The sequence below is a fragment of the Alosa pseudoharengus genome, unplaced genomic scaffold (genome assembly GCF_046254945.1).
Source record: "Alosa pseudoharengus isolate Yale_2024_CS ecotype anadromous, Long Island Sound unplaced genomic scaffold, YU_APseudo_1.1 YU_APseudo_1.1_scf_10, whole genome shotgun sequence".
Taxonomy (NCBI): Eukaryota; Metazoa; Chordata; class Actinopteri; order Clupeiformes; family Clupeidae; genus Alosa; species Alosa pseudoharengus.
Window position 1 is genome coordinate 7,978,646 of NW_027468565.1, and position 27,715 is coordinate 8,006,360.

The following is a 27,715-nucleotide window of genomic DNA, read 5'->3' on the forward strand; positions in this document are numbered from 1 at the left end:
CAAATCCTTTGTAAACTCCCATCCCACAAAAACTTTTTGTCTGCTGAGACATCAAAATTATCCATACGTTTGTATTTCCGATGAGCCATTGTGAATTATATCATTATAAATGACACAGCTTAAAAAAACTAGATGGGTTTCTGTAGAAGATTGATTCAAAAGAGATGATGCATTGCCTGGTGTGTCACATAACTGTTCAGCAGTGATCATTTCATAATACAGAATGTATGTGTCTCAGTTTATCTGTGTATGTGTGTGTGTGAGAGAGAGAGAAAGCATGAATTTGAGGGTTTGAGTGAGTGTGTGTGTGTTTGTGTGTGTCTTATCTGTGTGCATGTGTGTTTGTGAGAGGCAGAGAGGAAGATAGAAAGAAAAAGAAAGAATAATAGTAAGAGTTCTTTGTGATCCTGTGTGATAGGTAAGTGTGTGTGGTGCTGTTGTGTCAATTGTTTTTATAAAATAAAAATGTACAGTATAAATAAAAAGAGTCCATTCTGCCATAAATGTATGCAATGTTATACCTTGAACAAAATAATATAATTTAGAAAATGGCATGTACATTTTTATTGATATCATAAATGTAAATTATGATTTTTTTACAATTCTTAAAAAGTAATATATACAAACGCATATTTAACATTTAACAAAAGATCTTGACTAATAGTTTTTCAGCTTATTGTGCAATTCTGTTCACTAATTTACAATTGATATATATATATTCAAAAGTGAATTGTCTCTTACAGTTTGAATAAATAAATTGGCATTTAGCATGAAAACAGTAACATGCACAGTATCAGAGGACTGAACATGTGCACGGTATCTTGATGTCACATGCCACTCCATATCCAATACATTCCTGCAACACGTATAAAAATACACACTATGACCCTTCCTCGTCCTGGGTCAAAGAAAAACACCTTTGAATAGTTTACTAGCACATGGTCCCATTGTAGAGACTACAGCATTTGTTAAAGTAGATGGTGGCGTTTGTCACCTGACTCCAGATACCCTCAAATGACATGGTCCCGTTGATCACCGCACTGCAATGAAGGCCGTTAAGAGACAAGGGATAAGTAACCTTAGAGGTTAAAGGGAAAACATTGCCAGTACCTAGGTCAAAGGTGGATAAAGAGGTAAACTCACCTATTGAAAAGGTCAGAACAGCAACCTTCGATGTTGGGGTCAGTGATCTCAAAAACAGAGGTCTCAAAATACTCCACACAGTTCAGAGGAGGTACAAAGAGGAGTCCTGGATAAGATAACCATGCACAATCATTGTCTGGCAGAGAGTAAGTGTACTTTTACAGCCACCCGTATTTATAGGAGGGGTTTAGGGCTGAGCACTGCAATCTTGTGTATTTACAAGATTCTTTAAGATGAACCTTCTAGCCTAAAGTAACTTATGGTGCAGGTGAGTATGGCCATCTTATCAGTGTTGGAACACACTAAGAACTTTTGGTTTTATCAGAGCCATGCGTTGTGAGTCAAACTGAGTCACAAACAGGCTTTGGTCTTAAGACGGTTACTGTGCATACAAGTACATGGAGCAATTCTTACCCGCAATACATGCATTGATGAGAGACACACAGGTACCAGTTATGAGAGCTCTCATCACAAGCCTGGAAATGTCATTCTTTCGTGCAGGACAGATGGACGCTGCAGTGAAACACGTAAACTATGTAAATCCTTTATCATTACATATATAGACACTGGAGTGTGAAACACGTAAACTATGTAAATCCTTTATCATTACATATATAGACACTGGAGTGTGGGACCCAAAATGGCTTCTACAGTGATACTCACACAAGCCCCCGATGACAATCCCAAGTGAACTGAAGTTGGCAAAGCCACACAGTGCATAGATGCAAATCGTTTCTGACCTGATCTGTAAAGACATGGAAAGATTGCACATTATGACTGTTACGACCCTCTCTGTCTCTGGCTGTCTGTGCTACCGCGGAGCCTTGGCTGGCTGGAGATGGCAGAGTGCTTGATTGCCAATTAAGACACACCTGTGCGCAAATGGGCTTTAAAAGCCAGACCAACTTGCTCTCTCGCTCTCTCCCGAACCAGACACACACATAGACTCAGGCCCACGACATACATTCATGCACGCACTCACTCACTCTCGCATACATTTCCCTTTGACTATACAACAAACATTCACCACACTCACTCTGATTTTCCTGCCGGCGTTCCAATTACTACACTCTCAACCAGATGATCCCAAATCCCCATGACATACTTTTGTGATGCCAATAAATATTTGTGATAATTTCATTCAGTGTTCGTCTCCCTTTCATGTTTTCGGTCCATACGAGCCTGGGCCGTAACAATGACCAACATAGACTGTTTGGCAGATGCAAATGCAAACAAAAGGTAAGATATGGCAAAATTATGGTTAGTTACAAAAAGATTTGAAGAGCCACTATTCTTTCAAATCATATCTATTAATTTGCAAAACATAATATCTTTGGATACAAGGTGGAAAGCTGTTTTTATCACAACACTGATAGTCTATGGGCTAGGAGGGGTCCACATACCATGATGAATTCTATTATGCGGAGGGCATGGCCTCTGATACTGAGTCGGATAGTGACGATGACTTTGAGGGCAGTGGGTAGTTAGACATATACTGCATATGTATGTATACCTTGGGAAACATCAATATGTTAGCCTTTATTGAACCTTGTTGTAGCCACCATGACAGATTCTGGTGACACATCCTTCTGTGCCTGTTTAGGATGTGGGACAATTATACATGGTATTTAATAGGCTACTGTATGATGCATGATTATTTATACACAATTATCTCTAGACTATATTACATTTTAAGCACTGTGTATAGTTTCACCTAACTTAGTTAATGTTGACCACTTTATGTAAGCAACTGGTGATTTCATCTCAAAATGTCTATTTTTTTGTTTGTTTTTGAATTGTACCAACTGATTTGTTTTCTACTTTTGAACTACAACTGTTTAAGATGAACACTTATGTACTTTGTGCTTTAGTTTACCGACCACCAAAAATTAATTGTAATTTCATTCAAGAATTTGCTGATCTTCTGTCTTTTATGGCCTTTCGTGCTGATAGGTTACTAATCTTGGGTGACTAACATCCACATATGCTGCCCATCTAAACCTCTGGTCAATGAGTATAGTCCAATAGGTCAACTACTCCTTGGCTTAATTCCACTACCCGTTCGCTCAGAAAGGCTTGCAGGAAAGCAGAGCGAAAATGGCAAAAAGATAAACTACAGGCCTCCTGCGATATATTTAGAGATTATTTTAAGGCTTATCAAAGCACAATCAAAGCAGCAAAGGTAGATTAATAATAATGCTCACAGTCACAGACCTAAAGTGTTGTTTAACACAATTCATTCTATCATTAATCATCCTTATATCCTCTTTGCCTGCTACAACAGAAGCCTGTGAGATGTTTCTCAATTTCTTTATTGACAAAATTGACAACATATACTCTCATATCTCACCCTCAAATTCTGATCCTGCTTTGTATCAGTCTGTAATTAGCAGCCTCCAACAGTTCCAACCAGTATCATATGAAGCCCTCTTCTTGCCACTCTGATATTCTTCCATCTCACCTTTTCAAAGAAGTTTTTGCAGCCATTTCCCCTTTTGTCTTGAGCACCATTAACAGTTCTATGGCAAATGGAGTGGTACCTTTTGGTTTTAAACATGCTATTGTGCAACCTCTCCTGAAGAAGCCTAGCCTTGATCCCATGGATTTGAAAAAATGTAGGCTCAGATCTAAACTGCCCTTTCTCTCAAAGATTTTAGAAAAAGTTGTTCTGTCACAGGTCTCTTCCTATTTAAACACCTCTAATATCATTGACAAGTTTCCATCTGGTTTTAGACCACTTCATAGTACAGAGTCTGCTTTGCTTAAGGTCCATAATGATATACTGCTCTCTGTTGACTCTGGCTCTTGTGACCTCCTGGATCTTAGTGCTGCTTTTAACACCATTGACCACAGGATCCTTTTAATATGCCTAGACGTTGAAGTTGGTCTGCAAGCTACTGTGTGAAATTGGTTCAGATCTTATCTAACTGATAGATCTTTTTCAGTGCATTTAGGTAATGCTTCCTCATCATCTTTTATACATGCTTCCCCTGGGCTCCATTTTTAATCAATACAATATTCGTTACCACTGCTACGCAGATTATACCCAATTTTACATACCTGTGGCCCCTGAAAATTCCTGCTCATTGAGCAACCTTTTTCTCTGTCTCAATGACATTAAACATTTTTTACAGCTTAATGACAATAAAACAGAAGTGATCCTTTTTGGACCACCAAGCACGGTCAACATTGTAAGCAAGGCCCTTGGCCCTCTGTCTGTTAACCATCACAGTGTTGTTAAGAACCTGGGTGTTTTCCTAGACTCTTCTTTGATATTTAATAAGCAAGTCAATAGTGTTGTCAAGGGCAGCTTTTTCCAGCTAAGAATGATAGCAAAGCTTAAGTCTTTTCTCTCTTACAGTGATTTAGAAATTCTTATCTATGCCTTTATTTCCTCAAGGCTTGGTTACTGCAACTCACTTTATGTAAGTTTAACTAAATCCACCCTGAATGGTCCAAAATGCTGCAGCCAGATTGTTAACTGAATCTAAGAAACGTGACCACATATCACCCTATGCATATCACCAATATTGGCTAAACTGCACTGGCTTCCTGTGGAACACAGAAATCATTTTAAAATTGTGCTTTTTGTCTAAAAAGCTTTAAATGGCTTAGCTCCTCAATATCTCTGTGAACTCTTAATTCCTTACTGTCTTCCTAGACCTCTTTGATCATCTTCCCAGCGTCTTCTTTGTGTTCCTTCTGCTTTCCTTAAATCTAAAGGTGACAGAGCTTTCTCTGTCTATGCTCCCTAGCTCTGGAATAGCCTTCCTAATGATGTCCAATCCTGCCCCACTATCAGTAGCTTTAAATCCAACCTAAAGACCTCTTCTCCCTAGCTTTTAACACTCCATGACCCCTTCACCTCTCCCCCTTTATTTTTTTCTCTGTTATTTTTAAACTCCTTGTCATTTTCTTTCATTTTTGTTTTTATGTCCATTAATATTAATACAAGGGCCATTTGTTGATATATCTTTGAGATTTTACGTCCGTTATTTTCATTATTTAGCCTATTAATATTTTCTTATATTTTTATGTAAAGCACTTTGGTGCAATGCTGTTGCTTTTAAATGTGCTATAAAAATAAATTTCACTTGACTTGACCAAATACAGCAGGAATGAGTTTATTTCTTGTTAACATGATTTTTCTCAAACTTTTGGACCAGTGCTACAAGAAAATACCATTAAGTTCAGTGGGTAGTGCAGGTTGACCCTTACTAGCCTATAAATTATACCCTATTGACTACCCATACAGTGATGGCCAAAAGTGTTGGCACCCATGCTAAAGTTGACTGAAAAGAGGAATATAAAATCATCTTTTGGAAATTGATCTTAATGCCTTAAGTGAAAAATGAGGAAATATCTAACCTTTAAGGACACCAATTTTCTTAGTGAATGAATAATGTATCATAAATAAATAAATGTTCTTCCTTAAAATACGTAAGTATTTGACACATAAGTATTGACACCCCTATGTTAAATTCCCATAGAGACAGGCAGATTTTTATTTTTAAAGGCCAGTTATTTCATGGATATTGCATTGAGCTCAATGCAAATCAAACCAGCTAATAGGCTAACTGAAATAACACCCATGCCAATCTCTAGGTATGGTGAAGGGTATGTGATGATGTGGGGCTATTTTAATTCCAAAGGCCAAGGTAACTTTATCAGGATGCACAGTATTCTGGATCCATGAAATAACTGGCCTTTAAAAATAAAAATCTGCCTGTCTTTATGAGAATTTAACATAGGGGTGTCAATACTTATGACCCCTGTATTTTAAGTAAGAACATTTATTTATTTATGATACATTATTCATTCCCTAAGAAAATTGGTGTCCTTAAACCCAATGTGCTCAATATTGACCACTTTTTGCATATTAAGTCTAGTAGTGTGTGTGTGGGGGGGGGGGGGGGCGACCCCTCTTAGCCCATAGACTATGAAGTAGTGTAAATGCTGGATAACACAACCTATGTCATACTGCCAGAAGCTATCAATTATTTCAGAGAGCTGATGGCACAGCTCTTCAATAAATGACTAACATCTGTCTTTACAGAAACTGACCGGTTCAGGGAGATCTTTTGAACATGAGACCAGTTCCAAAGGGTAAGTAAAAATGGTGGTTACTCACAGAGATGGTTTCAGCAGTCAAGCCATTGAGCCTGTTGTTCTTCAACTCAGATAGTTTCTCATAAGCAATGAATTCGTTGAGGAAGAGCTTGGTACCAATGAGCTCGGCCACCACGTAGGCATCTTCTATAGGTATACCCATCATGAAGGCCACAGGCATGAAGACGTAGGAACAGATTAACTGTGGGAAGCATGAAAAGGATCCTGAATGCAGGTAAGACACTTGCCCCTTCTTTATTTTCTATACCTGGTATTACACATTTTAATCAACTAACAGTTGAATAGACATTAGCTAGATCACTACCATAGCTGGTAAGTCCAAATGAAACGGTAAGGAAAAGAGCATACAACATTTTACATTTGCATTACATACATACATTTTACATATAGCATCTTACATTTGCATTTATTATGACCGCCGCTAGCGAAGCGGTCATATAGGGATTGTCAAAGTTTTTTTTTTTTTTTTTTTTTTTTTTTTTCGTCATCTACTTCCTGAAATTTTGGTCAACGATACCCGGGGCACCGAAACACCGGGGCACATGAAATTTGGTGGGTATGTAGCCCCACTAGACTTTTACGGAAAAATTTTGTTTGGTCCCCGGGGGCCACTCCCCCTCCGCGCTGGGCCCCCCGAAACCCAAAAAATGCAGTTTTTCCTAAATAACTACCTGAACCGTGGCACCGAGGATGAAGACATTTTTATGGTATGTTGGTCTCAAGGCCCCACATCAACCTAGCCCATAATCACTCATTTGTGATTTGCACCCCCCCCGGTAAAAAATGAAAATGCAATATCATTCTGCTTTAATCGCCCCTCTCTTCAGTAAAGACGTTCAGAACTGCACCAAATTTTATGTGTATGATTAACCTGACATTCTCTGGGGGTATGCCAAGTTTCGTAGAATTTCATCCATGGGGGGGGGGGGGGGGGTCCAAAAAATTAAGTTATGTGTACATTTAGTGACTGTACACTCATTGGCCTGTAGATGGTGGTGCACACATATACACATGCACACACACACAGGCACCCACATACTATCGGTATTAGAACTTTGACAATCCCTATATGACATAATAAATATTCATCATCATCATCATGGCTGCATTTCCAGTATTGGCGATAAGTAGTCGTTTGTCCACTAGATGGCGCATCGTTGCAGTGAGACGTAATTTTGTTGGAAGTTAATCTAAAGTGGGTTGGAAAGACACTACACTTCCTACAAGGACAAGACTGTAGGCCACAGTAGTTTACCGCAGAGAATGTCTAAGGGTAGGATGATTTCTGCATGACATGTAATTCCCATTTCCTCTTGAAGCCGAAATAAATCTGAGAATGTTTATCGGACATGCTTGTTTTTTACTGCAGGTAGGCTACGTTAATCCTATCAATAGCAGAACGTAGGTAAAATAATGTTACCGTTAGCATGGTTGAGTGATGGAGGCCAATTTGATTATTGATGTATTTGTAGAAAACCATAAATGCGTTTATAGGCTACCAAGCAAATCGATAACAGCACTAATTGTATCTTTCGACTGTCATCTTATTTGCTTATGACCATAACCTAGGCTAGGCCTACTAACAGGAGCTAAGTGAGTTAGCCACAACACGTTAGCTACGTGATGGTTTTTTAATGGAAAATATACTACCTGAAAGATAACCTGTCTATGATGCATCCTAAACACCGGGCTGGGACATCTGCTCAAGGTCTCAAAAAGCATCTGAGTCAACGTTCATTCCCAAACACCCATAGGCTACTTCAATCCTCTATTTTCAAAGGTGATTCAAGGAAGAGCATGGCTCAACATAAAGTAACTGAAACTACATAAATTCGTCAAAGTGAATAATTTGTGTCAACTCGCCGCAATGTAGATTTATTAACGCACCCGTGATGATCTACATCTCCATTTAAACCAGATGTTTTAGAGCGCACGTTGAGATGTATTCAGGGCAGGGCTGTACCTACACATATTTGTTGCACGTGCTACAAAAATCATTCTTTGCGATGGATGATTTAGTACCAACGTTACACCGGTCAGATACAGTTTTGCCTATGGCTATTCCGTGAGACTGAGGCGCTTTTTGTTTGTTCGAAGTGCGTGTTTAGGGTGTGAGAGGGGAGTCGATGTGCTTTGGTTCCAGCTTGGTAGTTGTAGTCTATGCGATTAAAAAACACGTGTGTGTGAAGTATCCAAACAATGATAACGCTTTCATTATGGCTGCTTTAGCCACAGACCTTGAGCTACTGTACAGTGGGTTGTAGTCAGTTTCCTTGTGTAATTTCGTTGAATTTTTGGGGGGATTAGGAAAACTATATATTTTTGGAAACCTTAGAGTATGAAGAATCAGAAAATTTTTGGTTGACAATTTTCAAAGGTCAATATGGCGGCCATCTTGGATTTTCAAAATGGCCGCCTTCAAATACTAATTTCTCAATCTCACATGTCCAGGATTACCTAGAATTTAATTTCTAGCTGTCAAAATGTCATGTTGAATGGCAAATAATCATGTCAAATAGATTTAGATGATCATTGTCCCATATTAGGGTTTTTGTTTTATATTTTACTGCCAATCAGCTGCCTTAATGTTATGTTTTTGTTGATTGTTTTTTACCCCACCACCACCCCCCTCATTGGAGGACATCATTATTTTATTATATTTTGTGTTTTGTTTTAGTGTTTTCTTTTTATTTATTTTATATATTTTTCCTATTGTATCAGCTCAACTCGACTCTACTCGCTTTTTTTCGGAATACTAACTTTCCCCTTCCCCTACTCCTCGTACTTATCCAAAGCACCAAAAAAAACAGTTTACACATCCCTATCATCCTTGCTGTCATCATCACTGTCACTGAAAAATGTTATATTCTGAGAATCATCATCATTCTGGCGTTCCACACTGGCCTCTTTTTTGCACAGACATCTTACCATCTCAATGATGGCTTCAGGTGCAGGCAGAGACTTTGTTGTGACTGGTCTCAGCTGGCTATCTCCGTCTTTGAAATATCCATTCAGTAATGGGTCAAGGAACTCCTGGTGCGCAATATCTGCCTGTCCCCATACCCTGGCCTGAACATGGGCTCTCAGGACATGCTCCTTCAGAGCAGCACATGTGGGTGGAAGCTTGTCACTCTCTGCCATGTGCTTGCAGAAAAGATACCATCTCAATTCTGGGATATTGTCAATCTGGACCCCCTTTTGGTAAGTATGCAGCACATACAAACTTAGCCAAAGTAGATAGCTGATCCTCTGTTACTTCATTTTTGCATCTGTAGAGCATTGAGAACACAATCATAAGTGGTCTTTCCTATTCCAGAAAAACGCCCGGTGTTGTCTGCTCCTGTGAATGCATGAAAATACTTTGAACAATCTGCACCTAGAGCTGTCCAAATTTGTTCCACTTGCAGAATCCCAGATGTCATTGAAATACAAGTATCTTTCAACAGACTCTTATAGTTTGCTATGACTAGTAATAGAACATCAGTGTCAGGAGAGAAGAACATCAGCTTTGCATCAGAGGGGTTGCGATGTGATGCCAAAACTGCATGATGAATCAGCAAGGTGTCTGCTTCTTCTCTATTTGAGTGTCCTGCAGCAGAGGATATGATGAGGTTTGGAGAGTTATTACTGTATTCAATGGTCTTTGATGCCAGATACTCTGTGACATCTGCCTTTGTCTGGTCATGGGAGAGTAAACAGCTCATCGGAAAGTTCTTGATGTTTTGAAGTTGTTGATGCTCTAATTTGGTACTGGATAGGGATTCCTCGTCTTTTTTTCTGCATTGTGATATGCTTCAAAGAATCAGCCTTGTATGTGTCAAACACCAGAATGACCTCATCATAGTCTCTGGTTAGAGACATTAGTCTGTCATAGAACCACTCACTTAGATCTTTGACTGTGCCTACGGTTGTTGACTTTGTCAACTTTTGAACAACCACCATGCCATCTACAAGGGCAATGTTGTGAGTGGGATGAGACATTCTACATTGACATTTTATGTCCTCACATCCAGGTTGTAGTTGCTCCTCATTATCTTTGTATTCCTTTGCCAAATTTTCTAAAAGATGTATCAATTAAGATTTGTCTGAGCATTGAAGTGCATCACCACCACGCTTGTGGTGTTTGCGTGAACTCATAGTTGCCCACAGCCTGCTTTTGGTCAACATGTCTGTCAGACCTGGCAAGGACCAGTAGTCTCCCATAGAGATCTTTGGTCTCTCTGAGATCCACAGTTTTACAGAGGATTTAAGTTTGCCTGACATGAACATATTGTTGTTTTGTTTCTTGACAGGTGACCAAAGGCTGTTGTCACCATTGATTCTGCCTTCAACATAGTCTTCATATAATTTCTGTCCAGTTGCATCAACACTCAAGATTTGTGTTACAAATTCTTGTGGGACATACAGTAGGCATGTGTGATCATGTTGTTCAACCTGTCACCTTCAGCAGTAACTGGATTGCCATGACTGAGTATGGCAGCCTTTATCTTGTTTATTGCCTGATGGTTTCTATTTATCTCACTAGGTCCTAGTTGAGATGTTTGCATGCATGGTCTGCACCAACTGACACAAAAGGAATGCCACTCCTTGTGACTGAGAGATTACCCTCTTGAAGTTCCTTCCAGGTCTTAGGATGCTTAGCTTTGAGGTCATGCATGTCAGCAATGTATGTTGGCCACAGTCGCTTGTATCTGATTCTGTCAAATGCAAAGAAAAGCTTACTAAGTCCTTCTGCAGCCTGAATATGGAGTGCAAGATCAGCAGTGCGAGAAGCTGCCACAAAGAAGAGGATTGTCTCCACTCGATGCAAGTAGTTCATGATGGATCTGAACATTGCATTTTTAGCTTTCTTTGCTTCCCAATCATTTAATGATTTCACAAATTCGGCATTAGTCAAAGCTTTAAGGAATGTACTGTTAGCCTGCATTGTGCACTCAACCTTGGTGGATTTGTCCTTCTCAGAGCAGGCCAATTCAACTTGCTCTGTTGCCTGCCAGCAAACATCTCTCAGCTGTGGGTTCTCCATAAAGAATTGCTCCAGAACCAATTCGTACAGAGCCACATATGAGTAGATATGGGCACGCAAAGAACGCTTGTAATGTGTACACTTGAGGATTTGCCTCGTTGTTGCTGCACCAAAGACATCCGATTCTATCCAGGCATCATCTATACCTGAATTTTCTATAGAAGTCCCAAGAGCTCTCAGAGCAGCCATTGTGGTGTGCAATTCCCCAAGCCTTGGAACAACGGAGTTCTTCAGATCAGGTCTGGAATCCAACAGCTGAACAACCTTCTCGTAGAGGGCCATGTCAAAAGAGATAACAGTTGGATGTTCTTCACCAACTACCAGGCGACGTAGTTGGTTTGCCTGCATAATCACAGTCAGGAGGGTTGACCACTCATGGGCCACCTCGGGAAGTAGCGGTAGAGCTCCAATCTTAGTGACAGGTTGACTTTCAGGTATTAATGAATTATTAGGTACGTAGGTCTGTAAAGCCTTGTAGTGTTTATGTTGAAGGGAGGCTTCAGATGTAAAGTTATCTGATATAAAAATATGAATGGGCACTCAACGGGGTTAGCATCCGGCTGGTATTCCTTTTCCTAGGCTCGGATCCATGGGTGTTTTCACTTCCGGATATTCGCCCAATGCCTTGCCGAAAACAAATGGCTGCCACGGCCACCATGTTGAAAATTCACAATGGTTCAGTATCATATTTTTGAACATGCTTTCTGAACAAAGTACACAATTGTTCAGCTAAGCAGCTCCACTTAGACGATAAAACAAAATATCCAGGATTCCCGAATCTAAGTTAAAACCCATGATTGCTAACATTTAACATACTGGCTAACACCTCCATGGTGTTTAGAGGGACCTTCTTTACTTCCTGGCTACTATTATATCATTAAATAGCAATGCTAATATTTAAGGTGGCTTCCTCATGTCAAGTTTGGAATTTTGTGCCAATTAGCGCATATTTCAGTAGATTAAGCCTCATTTGCATATTTAAACATTACATTTCAGAAAACATGCAATACAAAAAATACTTGTCTTAATGTAAGTGAAAAACTGGGAAAGTTTTGTGGTGATACATACAAGTTTAATTTTTTACCCTATCTACCAGTATTTTCTCGCCTGAGAGCAAGGCATCCATTTTTGAATGAAAATTCCGAGAAAGTGGAGACCTGATTTAAATGTTATACAGTGGATTTGTATTAAGGACCCTTTGAACTATCTAAAAATGCTGTATAACATCTTGTCCTCAACATTTTTTACCTCAGATTTTACAATGTTACAGATTTTTTGGCCCAGAAACAAATCTATTCACCTTTGCAGTGCCAGTAGGCTACTTTGTGTGCGGAATGTGTGCAAAAACACATTCCAAACAAGCATACTTAAACGTTTCAAGAGTGGGGGATGGAGTAGAAGATGGAGACAAATTCATTAATATGATTTATTTTCGCGGAATGGATGTGCAGGACTGAGCGGCGGTCATATTTTGTACCGCTACGCGGTACATCTAGTTACATCTGAAGTAGGACAGGAGGACTGAAGCATGAAAGAGCACAATCACAGATGTCAACCAAGAACTGAAAGGCCACAGAATTTTTCAACCTGACAGTCCGTTATCTCAGTCAGCAAAAGGCATGTTGCACATACACTACCAGTCAAAAGTTTGGGGTCACTTAGAAATCTCCATTCCACTCCATTATAGACAGAATACCAGCTGAGATCATTTGAATAGTTTTTTTTTTTTTTTAATCAGGGAAGCAGTTTTCAGATTACTTACATAATTGCAAAAGGTTTCTCGACTGTTGTAGAAAGAAATTGTCAGACTCACTGTTTGTGGATTGTCCTCCAAGTGTTTTGTCTATTTGTCCCCCTCTCCAGGAGCTGTTATGTACCACTGCTGTCGGTCTGAGTCTCCGCCCTTCCTCTGTCTGCTCCTGGTTCTCACCTGCTTCCACTGGTGTCTCTGATCTGCCTACCAATCAGCGTCAATCAGCCTGCATCTGTTTGCAGTTTCAGCTGGCTTTAAAATCCCCATTACCAGTCCGCCTCCCTGTCAGAACGTTCGTCTTCTCGTGGCTGTTCTCGAGTGCGACCTGCCTGCCTGCTTGACTGACTGAGTTTTTGCCTGCCTGGTTTTGACCTCTGCCTGCTTTTTCCTTGACTGTGTCTCTCCCTGAAGATTTTGTACTTTTGCCGAGTTTTTTCTATTTTTTGCCAGCCTGTGTTTTTTTGCCAGTAAATTAAGACTGGCCTGCTGCCGTGAAGGAGGATTGACTTTTGTGTTTCGCCTGCACCCTCTTTGGAGTGTCCAGTTGCCTGTGCCCTGTTTTTCTCCTGCTGGTGTTTTGCCCTCTATGACTGTTTTTCCTGAACTGTTTTTTGTTCGTTTTCTGAAGACTGCTTTCTGTTGAAGATTGGCCCAGTGTGTTCCCTGTGGATTACTCTCAGACTGTGGAAGCTCTTTTGTCCCTGCTAATAAACCTCCTCCTCTGAGCCAATTCTGGGTGTTTGTCTTATCTGAACCTGAGTCCCATTCTCTGAAAACGTGACAGAAATGGCTGATCTTTAATGCAATATCTACATTGCCCATTATCAGCAACCACTCATCCAATGCTGCAAAGGCTAATGTGATATCCTTTTAAAAGGCTAACTGAGAAAACATTGGAGAACCCTTTTGCAATTATGTAAGCACATAATGTAATCTAAAAACTACTGCCCTGAGTAAAAAAAACAATGCAAATGATCTCAGCTGGTATTCGGTCTATAATGGCAGACATCCCAAGTCTCCCGGAAGTTCCGGGAGTCTCCCGCATATTGATAGTGGCTCCCTGATGCCCGCAAATTAGATAAAATCTCCCGGAATCTAGAGCGAGCGATCAAGAGCGCGCATGCGAGAGGGAGACCTAAAATCGCGTGTGCATCTGAGTGTAGCGCACACATGACGGGAGAGAGAGAGGGGTGGTGGTGCGTGTGTCTGAGCGCATGCAAGACAGAGAGCATCCTGATCAGTTCAGTGTATCTAGGAACAGGAGAGTCACGACAGAGTCAGTGCCCCCAAAAAAGGAATATGTAAGACCCATTTTAAAGTGTACCCTTGTTTATAAGAGTAAAAAATAATGATAGGCCTAATCTTGCATGCTGCACTGTTTGTAACAGTGTTAGCATTGCCCATGGTGGGTTAAATGATTGCAAAAACATGTTGAGGTGAGTTTAACTAGTGTCAATTCATGTGCATATTATTCAGGCCTATACTAGATGGCTTAGTTGCCAAGGCTACATGAAAAGACCAAACTGCAAGATCTACATATTTTATTTTCACAATTAGGCTACTATCTATAGGCCTTCCTTATTTGGTGACTAGACATTATTGAACAAAAATATTAATCTCTATTTCAGTATAAGTAGGCTAAAGTTGTTTTTAGTATTGTTATTTATTTATTTTATTTATTTATTTTTATTGTATTTATTTATTTTTTATATATATATATTTTTTTTTTTTTTTTTTGGGGGGGGGGGGGGCTTCGTGATACCTCCCTGAAATGACTTTTTGCAGGTTGGGATGTCTGTAATGGAGTGGAATGGAGTGTCTCCAAACTTTTGACTGGTAGTGTATGTAGTTGTGAAATGCTCGAATCCAAATGCAGTTCCCACCTCAAATAATTTGATTCATTAAGATATTACTTCCAGTGATTATAGAAGTTGAACATGACATCCTGACCCCCATCTGCTGCCCTGAAAATCTTTTACCTGCTAACTAGGGCAGGGCATCTATAATGTACACATGAGGTATATGTGACCCACAAACCTGAAATGTGAGTTCTGGATAATTCACCAAGCCCCCAAACCAAGCCAAAGCTGCGTTTACAAATGCGAGGATTGCAAGAAATGCTATCAGGTTAGCGGCTATGTTAGCCACGAGTCCAATGGAAGCTGAGGCTCCTCCGCTAGCGGCCTCCAAAATATTTTGCTCCCCCCTTTTGAAAAAAGCAAAGTTCAGAATAACCATGATGATTGGCATAACAACACAGGGAAAATGAAGGTAAATGAAGGTAATCAACCTGACCAGCATCAGGTTGATTATCTGACCTGACCTTAAAAGAACTCCAAAGACAACATTCCCTGCCTCACCTATTTACTAGAAGGGCATTGTTCACTCACCCTCCATCCACTTTCACATTTTTACTGTTCTTAAATTTGCTCTCTTCCGTCTCAGGGTAGGAAAGCTTGGAAATGGCCAGGGCGCAGGGGGCAGCCATAACAGAAGCTGATATCAGGTGGGCAGCATCGATCTGTTGGGTGGAGAGACCATAGATGAGATATCACAAGCCCAATTGCTGACTTGCATCATACCAGTCAATGATAAACACTCAAAAGATGAGCCATATCTAATTTGATAATAGAGGCCACAACTCTGGCAGATCAAAAGAGACTTTACTCTGGCCAACAAACAAAGGACTGGCAGGGAAAGAAGTTTGAAAACAATTACTTAATCTTTCTAACACAAAGCCTCACCCCAAAATTGATGAATGCTCCCATGACACTTCCAGCAATGGTGGCAAAGCCTCCTGTCATGACTGCGTGGATCTCCGATTGGGTCATGTCATTCAAGTATGGACGGATTAGCAAGGGAGCTTCCGTCTGCCACAGAGTATCAATCGTTTCATCAGTATGTACAGTGGCTCACATCAGTGCTTGGTATGTGCCCTCAAGTTTATTCCATTACTTTAATATTGATTCCTCTATATGTTTTAAGTAACACGATAACAGATTTGGTTCTGATGGAGCATGCATGATGCAACAGATTTGCACCACAACTCCCAGATCGCTGCCAGCCCATGTGGGGGTTCCTTACAAGCATGTTATTGTTTTGTTCTTTCTCCAAAACAGCAACAAACCATCCATCCTGTTTTAAGTCTTAGATAGATAGATAGATAGATAGATAGATAGATAGATAGATACTTTATTCATCCTAAGGGACATTTTAGAAGCCTTTGATAACTCATTAAAATTATAATAGATGGGCTGCCAAAGCTTAAGATATTGTAAGATGTTGTATCAGGTGTCAGAAGTTAGCCAGTGTTTTGTAAGGGCAGGAATTTATAAAATCTAGAGGAAATGTTTTGCCAGTGTCCCAAAATATATTTTGTTTTGATTTTTGTTTAAGTTTGTGCTTCCACCTCACCTGGCCGACAAAGATGTTGCCTGCAACACTCAACGTCTCTGTTGCCGTTGTGCCCATTGTAACTTGCATGACCCAGGAAATCTGAGAGAGAGAGAGAGCAGTTGCATAGCTCCTAGTCATTACACATTCCATTCAATCATCACTTATGCTCTAAACCAGTCTGTGAACAGGCAGGAGCCTTTACCTTCATAATTAGCCACTGCATTATTCCAAGGTAGTAGAGGACAGACATGATACTGCTGAAGAATATCACAATGGGCAATGCCTGCAGAGTCACACATACAGCATGAGGAAATAGCAAACCAGAGCGGACAGCTGCAAAAAGACTATACGACACAGCCAGGCAGTGATTAAAAGTGTTGACTCACCTGAAAGGCAAAGAGTTGAGTGAGCTCTGTTCCAAACACAAATTCAGACCCAGCTTTCGTGTAGTTCAAAAAGATCTGAAATGAGACAGATGAGTCAGAATTTAATTCATTGTATTGTACAATGTTATATATAACTGACAACCACTACTGTCACAATGTTGTTGTTCTTAATATGATTGAAATGTCATTGCAATTTTAGGATTGCACATTCATGCAAACTTTCACCATAGCAAGATTAAACTTAAAAGCATGCCCTAAAAGCATGCTCTCCAAACCTCACAGTCTCATCGATGGTTCACCTGTCCTCTCCACTCTGGTTGTCAAAAACCTTGACATTCAACTTGACTCCACCCTCAGCTTTGATCCTCATATCAAATCACTCACTAAGACTGCCTTTTTTCACCTCCGCAACATTGCCCGTCTCCGACCCTTTCTCTCTGTTAGTGATGCACAGACTTTGGTCCACTCCTTTGGTCCCGTCATTACTGCAACTCACTTTTCCTTGGTCTCCCCACTAAATCCCTTCAAAGATTGCAATACATTCAAAACTCTGCAGCCAGACTCCTCACCCACACAAAACGATCTGCACACATCACCCCCATTCTCCATCAACTCCACTGGCTACCAGTTCCGTCCCAGATTAAATACAAAGTACTACTACTCACCTTCAAAGCCCTCCACAACCTTGCTCCCCCCTACATCTGCGACCTCTTGACCCCTTACACTCCCTCCCGCTCCCTCAAATCCTCTGACCAAAACCTCCCTATGCAACTATCCCCTGCACCAGACTCTCCACCCTGGAAGCAGGTCCTTCAGTGCCTTGGCCCCCAAACTCTGGAACTCCCTCCCACAACCTCTTTGTGACTGTCCATCCCTTCCCTTTTTCAAAATACATCTCAAGACCTTTTTGTTTAATAACCACTTCTCCTCTACACCCAACACATAGCTCCACACATAGCTCCACACATAGCTTGTCTTGTTGTATTGTTTTATTGTTATTGTTATTGTTTGTCTGTCTGTTGTTATGCTTTCTTACTACTTAAAACTTAAAAACTACTCTGTGTTTTATTTAGTTCAGTGAAATCAACAGAACTATTAGAAGATGCTTAGTTTTTCACATTGGTTAACATTACCTGGACTTGATCTCCAAGCCATTTGAATGCAATGAGACCTGGTTCTGTCCTTATCACAAACAAGCCCATTGCAAACTGCAAACCAAGGCCCCAAAAGACAGGTCGCCATGACACCTATAATTTTGCAGAAGAAACATGTAAATGTGGTTTAAATATGTATGTATGTGAGAAGATTATACTGTACAAACATGTGAACACATTATGGTTATGGTTATGGATTTAGCAGACGCCTTTGTCCAAAGCGACACATAAATACAAAACAACATAATGATATTTAAAATTGAACAGGGAACAGATTAGAATGTAGGTCAAATATAATAAGGAGAATAGTTATAATACACAATAATATCAATTCAATCAATAGCCTAATAAAAAAAGCAATGGAAAAAAGGGGAAAGGCAATAATAAAACAATAATGTCCATTCAATCAATAATATAAAAACAATGACATGCTAAGACTACATTAAGGAGAATATCAATAATAAACAATAATGTCAAATTAATTAACAGCCCAATTAAAATAAAACAACATTATACAAACCATAACACATAAGCGCTTAAACAACTAAGTATATGTTGAATAGGAATGTCTTTAGACCCCTCTTAAACGACCCAAAACTACCACAGGAACGGAGAGCACTGGGCAATTCATTCCACCAACATGGAACCACTGAAGAAAAGAGTCTGGAATTAGACCCAGTTTTCATGACTGGTCGACACAACAGACGCTCACCAGAAGACCGTAGTGGGCGGTTGGGGATGTAAGGCTTGATTATTGAATTAAAATAACTAGGAGCAGATCCATTATCAAGCATTTTCAAGGTTTGTGGTATAAAGTCCAGAGGAAATCCAAAGTCTGCACATTGTGTTCATAGATAAGAACATGTGGTAAACTGCAGAAACGGGGTGTGTGCCTTTGTAGAGGAAAGGACATATCAGCACCCTTCTGACAGTAAACAACACCATCCTTACCGCCGTTCGGTGGGCTGAGAAGAGGAACAAGATCAGGATGAACATACAGATGCCCGCAAATGATATGAGCTGTTGTGGTCGCTTGCTGGTGTCCACTGCTAGCCAAGCCACGATCAGTCCAAGCACAACCAGTATGAATACCCTGCAGAATCCAGAGTGAATATCTCTTTTACTTCAATTAAAGCATGAGAAGAACACTTCATTTGAAATTCAAGCAAGTTTAGGATAAAACACTAAAACATATATGACACATAATAATAGCCTATATTACAAGTGCATAACAAGTTTTTATTATTGTTATTTCTGATGTGGATGTTAATAACAAAGCAAATACTAAAAAAGATCCTAAACATATCACTGACCATTTGATCCACCTCAGGTTGCTCTTGAAACACCTGTGTGCGGGCTTGAAGCATCGCTTAATGTCCTCTCCCTTGTACTTTTTTACAAGGTCGTACGCTTTAGAGACCACTGCCAAACTTGTGAGAACTACAAGGCCAATTGCCCTATTAAAGTTCATGACACATGCTGTAATGAAATATGCAACATAACCTATAGGAAAATCAGAGAAAAACAATTATTTAGGAATCCATATAGTAAAACATTATTTCTACATCATACTCTATAAGTTTGGTTCTTTGAAAATTCTTAGATTGTTGTTCTTTGTCTTTGCAAGTTTTTAGTTCTCTGTTTGTAAGACTATAAAGTTGGTTGAGTGATACATGGTTGTCAACAAGTGAACAGCTTTTTAATTTTCAAACAAATTTTGCATTTTCAGTTTTTTAAGTTCCAAGTTTTCAGTAGGTTTTGGTTTGTACCAGGTGAAAGGGTCACAGTATGTAACCAAGTAAATTGTCAAGAGATTTCAAGATATGCAAAATCTCATCTATCAGGTTCACGCCAATGCTTTTGGGTCAGGTGTGTTATTTCATGGTCATTACTTGTCTAGACAAGCTGTGATTTGGAGGGAACATGGGGGTTCCTCCACTTTATAATGTAAAAGATATGCTACCTGCTCCAAGTAAGGCCAACACAATGTATTTGATGATTCTGGAATGATCCTTGCAGTATCTTTCAACTGCATTAATGGGTTCAAACACCTTACTGAAAAATACAAACAGAAGTGTGACAGCAGGACTCATTTTGTCAATCCTCACAAGGGGTTTCATCAACTAATCGACTATTAAAGTCGGTGGTGTAGGCAGCTGCAGTCGTGGACAAAATGACTAAAGGCTAAACATTCCTAAAGTACTTCCCAAAAATGAGAGCTGTTCCACAGTTTCATGTAAGTTGTATACAACTGCATTAATTAAAATACAATAACAACAGACCCACTGCCAACAGCTAGCACCAGCACTGTACCAGTAATGACTTGTTGACAACTGGTGGGTCTCAAAAAATTTGAATATTGTGGAAAAGTTCACCCCCCCCTCCCCCCCCCCCCTAATTTAGTTCAAAAAGTGGATCTTTCATATATTCTAGATTCATTAGATATAAAGTGAAATATTTCAAGCCTGGTTCAATAAACACAACCACAATCATGGGAAAGACTGCAGGCTTGATAGCTGTCCAGAAGGCACTCCTTGACATCCACAAGGAGGGAAGCCACAGAAGGTGGGCAGGGTGTTGTTCACAGAGTGCTGTATGAAGGCATATTCAGGAAAAGTTGACTGGAATGGAAAAGTGTGGTAGGAAAAGGTGTGCAAGCAACAAGAATGACAGCAGTCTTGAGAGAATTGTCAAGCAAAGTCGATTCAAAAACTTGGGGGAACTTCACAAGGAGTGGACTGAGGCTGGAGTCTGCATCAAGAACCACCATGCACAGACGTGTCCAGGAAATGGGCTACAAGTGGCATAGTGTCAAGCCACTCCTGAATCAGTGACCAGGTTAGAGTGTCTTACCTGGGCTAAGAAGAGACAGAACTGGACCGTTGTTGATCAATGGTCCAAACTCCTCTTTTCACATAAAAACAGAATTTGCATTTCATTTGGATATCAGGGTCCAATCAATGTCCCAGGTGTCTGGAGGAAGAGTGGAGAGGCACAGAATCCAAGTTGCTTGAAGTTCAGTTTGATGTTTCCACAGTCAGTGATGATTTGGGGTGCCATGTCATTTGCTGGTGTTGGTCCACTGTTTTTTATCAAGTCCAGAGTTAATGCAGCCTTCTACCAGGAGATTTTAGTGCACTTCATGCTTCCATCTGCTGACAAGCTTTACGGAGATCCTCAAGGATTCGTGCTTGGTAGAACGAGTCCTGCCGAGTCGAATCCTTCAAAGACGAGGCAAGGCTTCTTCTTAGCATAATCGAAAACACACAATGGAACAGACTAGCGAGTTATTATTAAAAATCATGTGCGCACAGGATTGTGGGTGTTCCAAGCACGCAGAGGATACATGCATGCAACCTTGAAAATCTCAGAACGAAGGACTCAGTACTTCAGTAGTCAGTACTCAGTAATATGAATTTTAAAGTACCCTTGACATTGGAACAGTGCTGGCGAGATTCGATGATGTAACGTCCTGGAAAAAAGGCTTTGAAAGACCCATGACTTTGAGAAACGGGCACAGTGCTTAATTGGCCAGACAACTCGTCTGACCTGAACCCCATAGAGAATCTATGGTTTATTGTCAAGAGAAAAGTGAGACACCAGACCCAACAATACAGATGACCTTAAGGTCGCTAAAGCAAACTAGGCTTCCATAACACCTCAGCAGTGGCACAGGCTGATTGCCTCCATACCACGCCACATTGCTGCAGTAATTTGTGCAAAAGCAGCCAGAACAAGTATTGAGTGTATAAATGAACTATTTTAGGTTAGTCAAATTAGCCAGATTAGTTCATTTCTTTTCAAAAGGTCAACATTTCTGTATTACATACATCCTCCTTATTCTAATAATTTGAGATACTCATTTTTGGTTTTCATGAGCTGTAAGCCGTAATCATCAAGATTACAACAAAAAATGGCTTGACATACAGTTGAAACCAGAAGTTTACATACCCTTAGCATACACATGCTAAAGTTGAAAAGTTAAAAAGATGAATAAAAAAATCATCTTTTGGAAATTGAGGAAAAATCCAACCTTTGTGAATGAATAATGTATCGTAAATAAATAAATGTTCTTCCTTAAAATAAAGGGGCTCATAAGTATATGTTCTTTTCCCATAGAGGCAGGCAGATTTTTATTTTTAAAGGCAGTTTTTCATGGATCCAAGATACTATGCATCCTGATAAAGTTCCCTTGGCCTTAGGAATCAAAATAGCCCCACATCATCACATACCCTTCACCATACCTAGAGATTGACATGGTTTTATTCCAGTTAGCCTAATAACAGGTTTGATTTGCATTGAGAGATGATCTTATGGAAAGTACCCCATGCCAATCGTGAGATATGGTGAAGAGTATGTGATGATGTGGGGCTATTTTAATTGTATACTTATGAGCCCCTGTATTTTAAGGAAGAATATTTATTTATTTATTTATGATACATTATTTATTCACAAAGACAATTCCTGTCCTTAAAGGTTGGATTTTTTCTAATTTTTTAAAATTAAGGCATTAAGATCAATGTCCAAAAGATGATTTTTTATTCCTCTTTTTAGTCAGCATGTATGTACAGGGTATGTAAACTTCTGGCTTCGACTGTATTTCACTTTATATCTAATGAATCTAGAATATAAGAAAGATCCACTTTTTGAACTAAATTAGGGGGTAAAAATGAGCTTTTCCATGATATTCAAATTTTTGGAGACCCATCTGTATTATGAAAAACAATGAGTAAAAATCAGTAGTCATGAAACCCCTAAACCTCACAGTCACACAACATTGAGTTACAGTTGATGCAATACAATGAAATACATTACGAATGACAAATGACAAACTACTGACTAATAACAGATATGAGGTACTCTCAGGATATTACAAAAAACAAATTCATCATGGTCTCATGGTCAGAAAGTCATGCTCACACCAATTACAGGGATACCATTTCACCCAGAGATATTGAAATCAGTGAGTTTCAGATACGTCAGAAGTGAGGATTCTTGCAGTAGAGTGGCCTTTCACAGATTACACATCTATACACAGGGCCAGGATCATGACCTTCACAAAGGAATGAGAAGTCCAAAGACACAATACAGAGTCTATGATGCAGGCAGCAACAGGGGGGTAATGGGTATGCATTCATAATCTTATCCGCATGCATTCAGAGAAATAAGTATGTGACCACAGTCAATTATTCCTCAAATTGGAAGTCTGTGCTGTCAGCTGTAAAATATTTCACCATTGGAGCACAGTACCTGCAGAATGACTTTAATTTCATGGTCGATCCCTTATCATCATTTTCATCCGTCGAAGCCTTGCTGTGACCATCACTGCTGTCCTCCTAGAAAATTGAATTATACACTTGTCAAATTGAGGTTAAAAAACCAGGGACAAGAAAAGCAAATCACTTTTTCAGGTGACTCTAGTGCCAAGCCCTATGCCTTCTCCCGCACCGATTCCCACGGTTTCACTCCAGATTTAGCTATCTAAAATCTGATACCAAGCGCTGAAACTTACCTCTGATTCAAATGCTTTATTGTCCACCCCGTGTCCATTAGAGTAAACACCGTTCAGCTGGATATCACTTGTCTCCGCTGTGGAAAAACAAATAAAAAGACATACATGGATACGTCTTCAAAGCACCTGCAGGTAAAAATAATTCCTCCATGTACAAAGTAAAATAGACAGGTAAGGGGTAGACAGCAAATGTAAGAGAGAGCAAGAGGAAGAACAGGTGCAAAAAACACCTTTCCAAACTTTACTTGGAAAGAGCAGGCTAATGGCTTACTCATTGTGTGTTCCCTTTTGACTGAGAGACAAATGGCATGTCTTTGCAACGAACAGGAAAATATACTCCTTTCCCAGATCTTATCAGTAATTAACCACGTGGTTGTGAATCTATGCTGTCACACCATGGATCTCTGACTCTGATTGTCTCTGACAATAGCACTTTCCAGTATAAGTGATAACCAAGATAAGGGATAAGGACAGGTTCTTCAGAAGGGTGGACGTAAGTCGCTTTAGACAAAAGTGTCTGCCAAATCCCGTAATCATAACCATAACCAAATATGTTTCTCAGGTTGATGTGTAACTTTTAGACATGATTACCTTTTTGTTGTTGTTAAGAATAACCCATACCAAAGGAAAATTCGAAATAAGATCTCTCCATAGTCTATTTTATTTCTCCTAGACATAAGTGAGCCCAATTTAATATGAGACTGGCCATGTTTTTTTTCTTGTATTTATTCATTTGAACTCCTGAGAAATAGCCCTTCCCTTGTCTCAGCCCAAGATCAACTTCAAAACTCATAATACCCTTTTTTCTATTTATTATCGCTCCATATTTGCAAAGTAACTATAATTTGCAGTAATAATCTAATCTAAACAGAATATGTCTTAAACTATAATCAGTCAACCAGTCTTTGACTGAATATCTGAACGAGCCAAATGCCAAACAAAACAAGATGTGATTTATAGAGTTCTTGTGCAGGTAAATACAATGCTGGCACAGGTGTTTTTTTCTAAACTCTGTATTTTGAAAACAATAGCAAACTACATTTGCTGCCGCTCGGGTGCGTCTAGATGTCTAGGCTAAAAGAGATCAGAAAATAAGAAAATAAAGATTGGTCTTTTAGTGAAAATGTGATATGTCATGATTTGTATGATTTTCAGATGTTGGTCTAGAGTCTGTGTATTTCTACAAATCCGCGCATCAACATTTTCAGATCTCTTCCACTCCTGGGGGGATCCTTTATTTAAGTATCATAAACATGTTTGTCTGTATAAAGGTGGTGCAATTGTTAAGGGCAATAGGCACTCTTGCATAATGTATGTCCCAGATACTTCTTAACAAGCTAGTTGTACAGTGACTTCCAATAAAATGTTCCACACAAGAGGTCAGTGTTTTGCAAAATATTAGACATTTTAATGTTTTGTGGACACTTTCTTACTGTAATAAGGCACGTCTAGGTCCTTACCATTATTTTTTAAAACATAATTATTGCAGACTATTATTAATCAAAGGTTAGATAAAGATAAAAAGATGAGAGAAAAAGCTGTTGTAGTTTCTAAGGAATAATTAACATCACAATCAGTAACGTCAGCAAGTGCTATTCACCTCGCCCTGCAATCACAGTGGCAGATTGGGAATAGCAAAGTAGGCTATAAATAATTAAGGCCAAAGTCTTTGTCTTTGTCAAAAATGTGAAAGATCACCGCTCACTGGTGTATTAACTGATTATTTTATTTTATTGGCGTAAGCGACGCATTTCGCTGTTGCTTCTTACTCTTCATCTTCACATGACACCTACAGGTGAAACTAGATGTACCACATAGCGGTACACAATATGACCACTGGTCCTGTTCATCCTTGTCACGCTTGTCAATTTGTCTCCATCTCCTACTCCACCCCCCCTTGCAACTTTTGTGTATGCTTGTATGTGCAGGCCTGTGTGTGTGTGTGTGTGTGAGTGTGTCTGTGTATGTGTGTGTGCTCCTGTGTGCACGCGCGTGTGTGTGTGTGGATGTGTGTGTGTGCATTTGGTGTGTGTATGTCAATTTGTCTCCATCTCCTAAAGCCTGACCAATATGGGATTTTGAAGGCTGATAACCTGCTGATTTTGATATTTGAGTTATTCAAAAACTAGTGTATAAAATAGAAAGAATAAGAATAAAATAGGTATTTGTTCTGTGATAACCACATTGCCATAAACTACATTGTGAGCAGTTTGTACTTGCACTGCCCGTTCAAACATGCTATTCCTGTAGAAAACCCATATACTGTAGGTAGGCATGCTTTAAAAATAAGATGATATGAAAAAGCATCATTCCAGCTAAGCATTTAATAATGAACACTGAATATATTATAATACATTAGCCTTTAATAAATGTGCAGTGAGCAGAATTTAGGCATGGCTGCATGTGACATTTTTCACAGATCAAAATGATAAGCCTAACAGCAATTTTGAGTTAAGGCTATATGTTTATTGTTAAGCCTATATTGAATAACTTTATGATAGAGAAGACAAACCACTTTGTGGAATGATGCATCATCATATGACATTTGCAACGATGTGACTTAAAAGCAGTCTCTGGTTGGCAGCATAAGTGACATCTCGCTCTGTCTGCCAATCGTTGTCTGTAGCTGTGAGGCATTCTGAAACGTCCTTAAATTCGGGACCATTAGTAGATAAGAACAACATTCCATTTGTCACTTGCTTTAATGAAAAATAGCAGCGAAATGACAATAATCAAACATGTTGTGAGTAGCTGAAAGTGCCGGTCTGTTTACATCTCAAATGTGTTATCAACTTCCTGTTTTGCTACGTGCAACAGCATAAAGGACCATAGTGCAATATTCTGTATCTCCCCCTGAGCCTTGAACACGCCAAAAGAAAGGCTGAAAGAAAAACAAAGTCAAACGAGTGGCCGTATGCACCATAAACACTTAACCAAAGTGTATATCAACACAATGCCCACAGAACCCACAGTAAGGTTAACCCATAGAATAGTCCCTGTGCCAGGCAGGCCATCCTGTAGGACCGGCGCGGGCCCGTCGCCCGAGACACGCTGGGCTCCGACGGGGGGTAAAGTCACAGGGGCCTCAGAGGCCGGCAGCGGTGCACGAAGGAGGTCCCGGCTCGACGCATCCTGACCTGGCATTGCTGGCGCAACAGAAGTCGTCTGCGTCCCGCACAGAGGAGAGCCCGCCGACGTCAGTACTGGTGGCGGAGCGGGCCCTGTCTCCGACAGAGGTGTTATGGGGCTGCACATGAGGTCAGGCAGCCGTGATGTCACAACAGGTGCCGGCACGGCAACGCGAGTTGCCTTATCGTCGTTGATCGCTCAGGGTGGCGACTGGTTGTTGCGAACCGGGCAGAGCTTGCGCAGAAATCTCTGGTTTCAAAGCGTGACCCTGCCTGACCCATCAATCTTGATTGTACTGATCATGGTGACGCACCTCCACGACGCTGCCCATCCTGTCCCATCTGATAGGGTTCTGCATGCGGACCATGTTCCCCACCTTGAGAAGTGGAAGGTGTTTGGTGTGCTCCGCCCAGGCGCCAGCTGCGCGGATGTGCCGTTTCCAGAGGGCCTCCTCCCTCGCCATCAGCGTCTCACGCCAAGTCTTATGCGGCCTGTACTTCCCGGGGACTATCGGGATGAAATCGCGTATCGGGCGGCCGAAAACACACATCGCTGGGGATACTTTTGTGTTTGGGTCCGGTGTGTTACGGTATTGCAGTATCACCCTCTGCACAGCGTCGGTGTCGAGTTCACCCTTCGGGCCTGTGTTGTCGGTGATAAGGCACTTCATCGTCTTCACCCCAATTTCTGCATGGCAGTTGCTGTGGGGGAAGGCCACTGATGAGAGCCGGTGGTGCACGCCCCATCTGTGCAGGAAAGACCTGGTCTTGGCCGAGGTGAACACTGGCCCCCCCGTCTGATGCAAGCTCTTCAGGCATCCCGTACGTTGCAAAGGCACTACTTTGGTGGCATATGAGGTCGGCGGCGCCACCCATCAACCTTGAGATGATTGGCCAGTTCGAATAGCGGTCCACCGTAACAAGGTAGTGTACGCCCCTGTGCATGAAAAAGTCCAAACACACCGTCTGGAAGGGGTAGATGGCTGGGATGGCCGGGGTCGGTGGTGCCGCAGGTTGTGAAGGTGCCATCCGGTGGCAGTGTTTGCAGTCATTTCGCGTGGCGCTGATGTCGGCCGAAATGCCTGGC

At 40.5% G+C, this 27,715-nt stretch overlaps 1 protein-coding gene across 1 annotated transcript; it reads right to left on the reverse strand.

The window, feature by feature from the left end:
* Positions 1-798: 798 nt before the first annotated feature.
* On the reverse strand, positions 799-27,657 carry slc28a1 (solute carrier family 28 member 1). The gene is made up of 20 exons (XM_076272637.1): positions 27,509-27,657; positions 26,926-27,375; positions 26,503-26,747; positions 23,501-23,577; positions 23,013-23,041; positions 19,952-20,043; positions 19,302-19,491; positions 18,940-19,081; positions 17,968-18,081; positions 16,835-16,909; positions 16,651-16,731; positions 16,467-16,547; positions 15,797-15,922; positions 15,443-15,573; positions 15,090-15,258; positions 6,275-6,454; positions 1,807-1,888; positions 1,558-1,656; positions 1,144-1,249; positions 799-1,040 (listed from the first exon to the last, which is right to left on the reverse strand). Exons 1-20 carry the CDS (start codon positions 27,655-27,657, stop codon positions 932-934), a joined length of 2,727 nt encoding a protein of 908 aa, XP_076128752.1. The 3' UTR covers positions 799-931.
* Between the last annotated feature and the right edge of the window lie 58 nt (positions 27,658-27,715).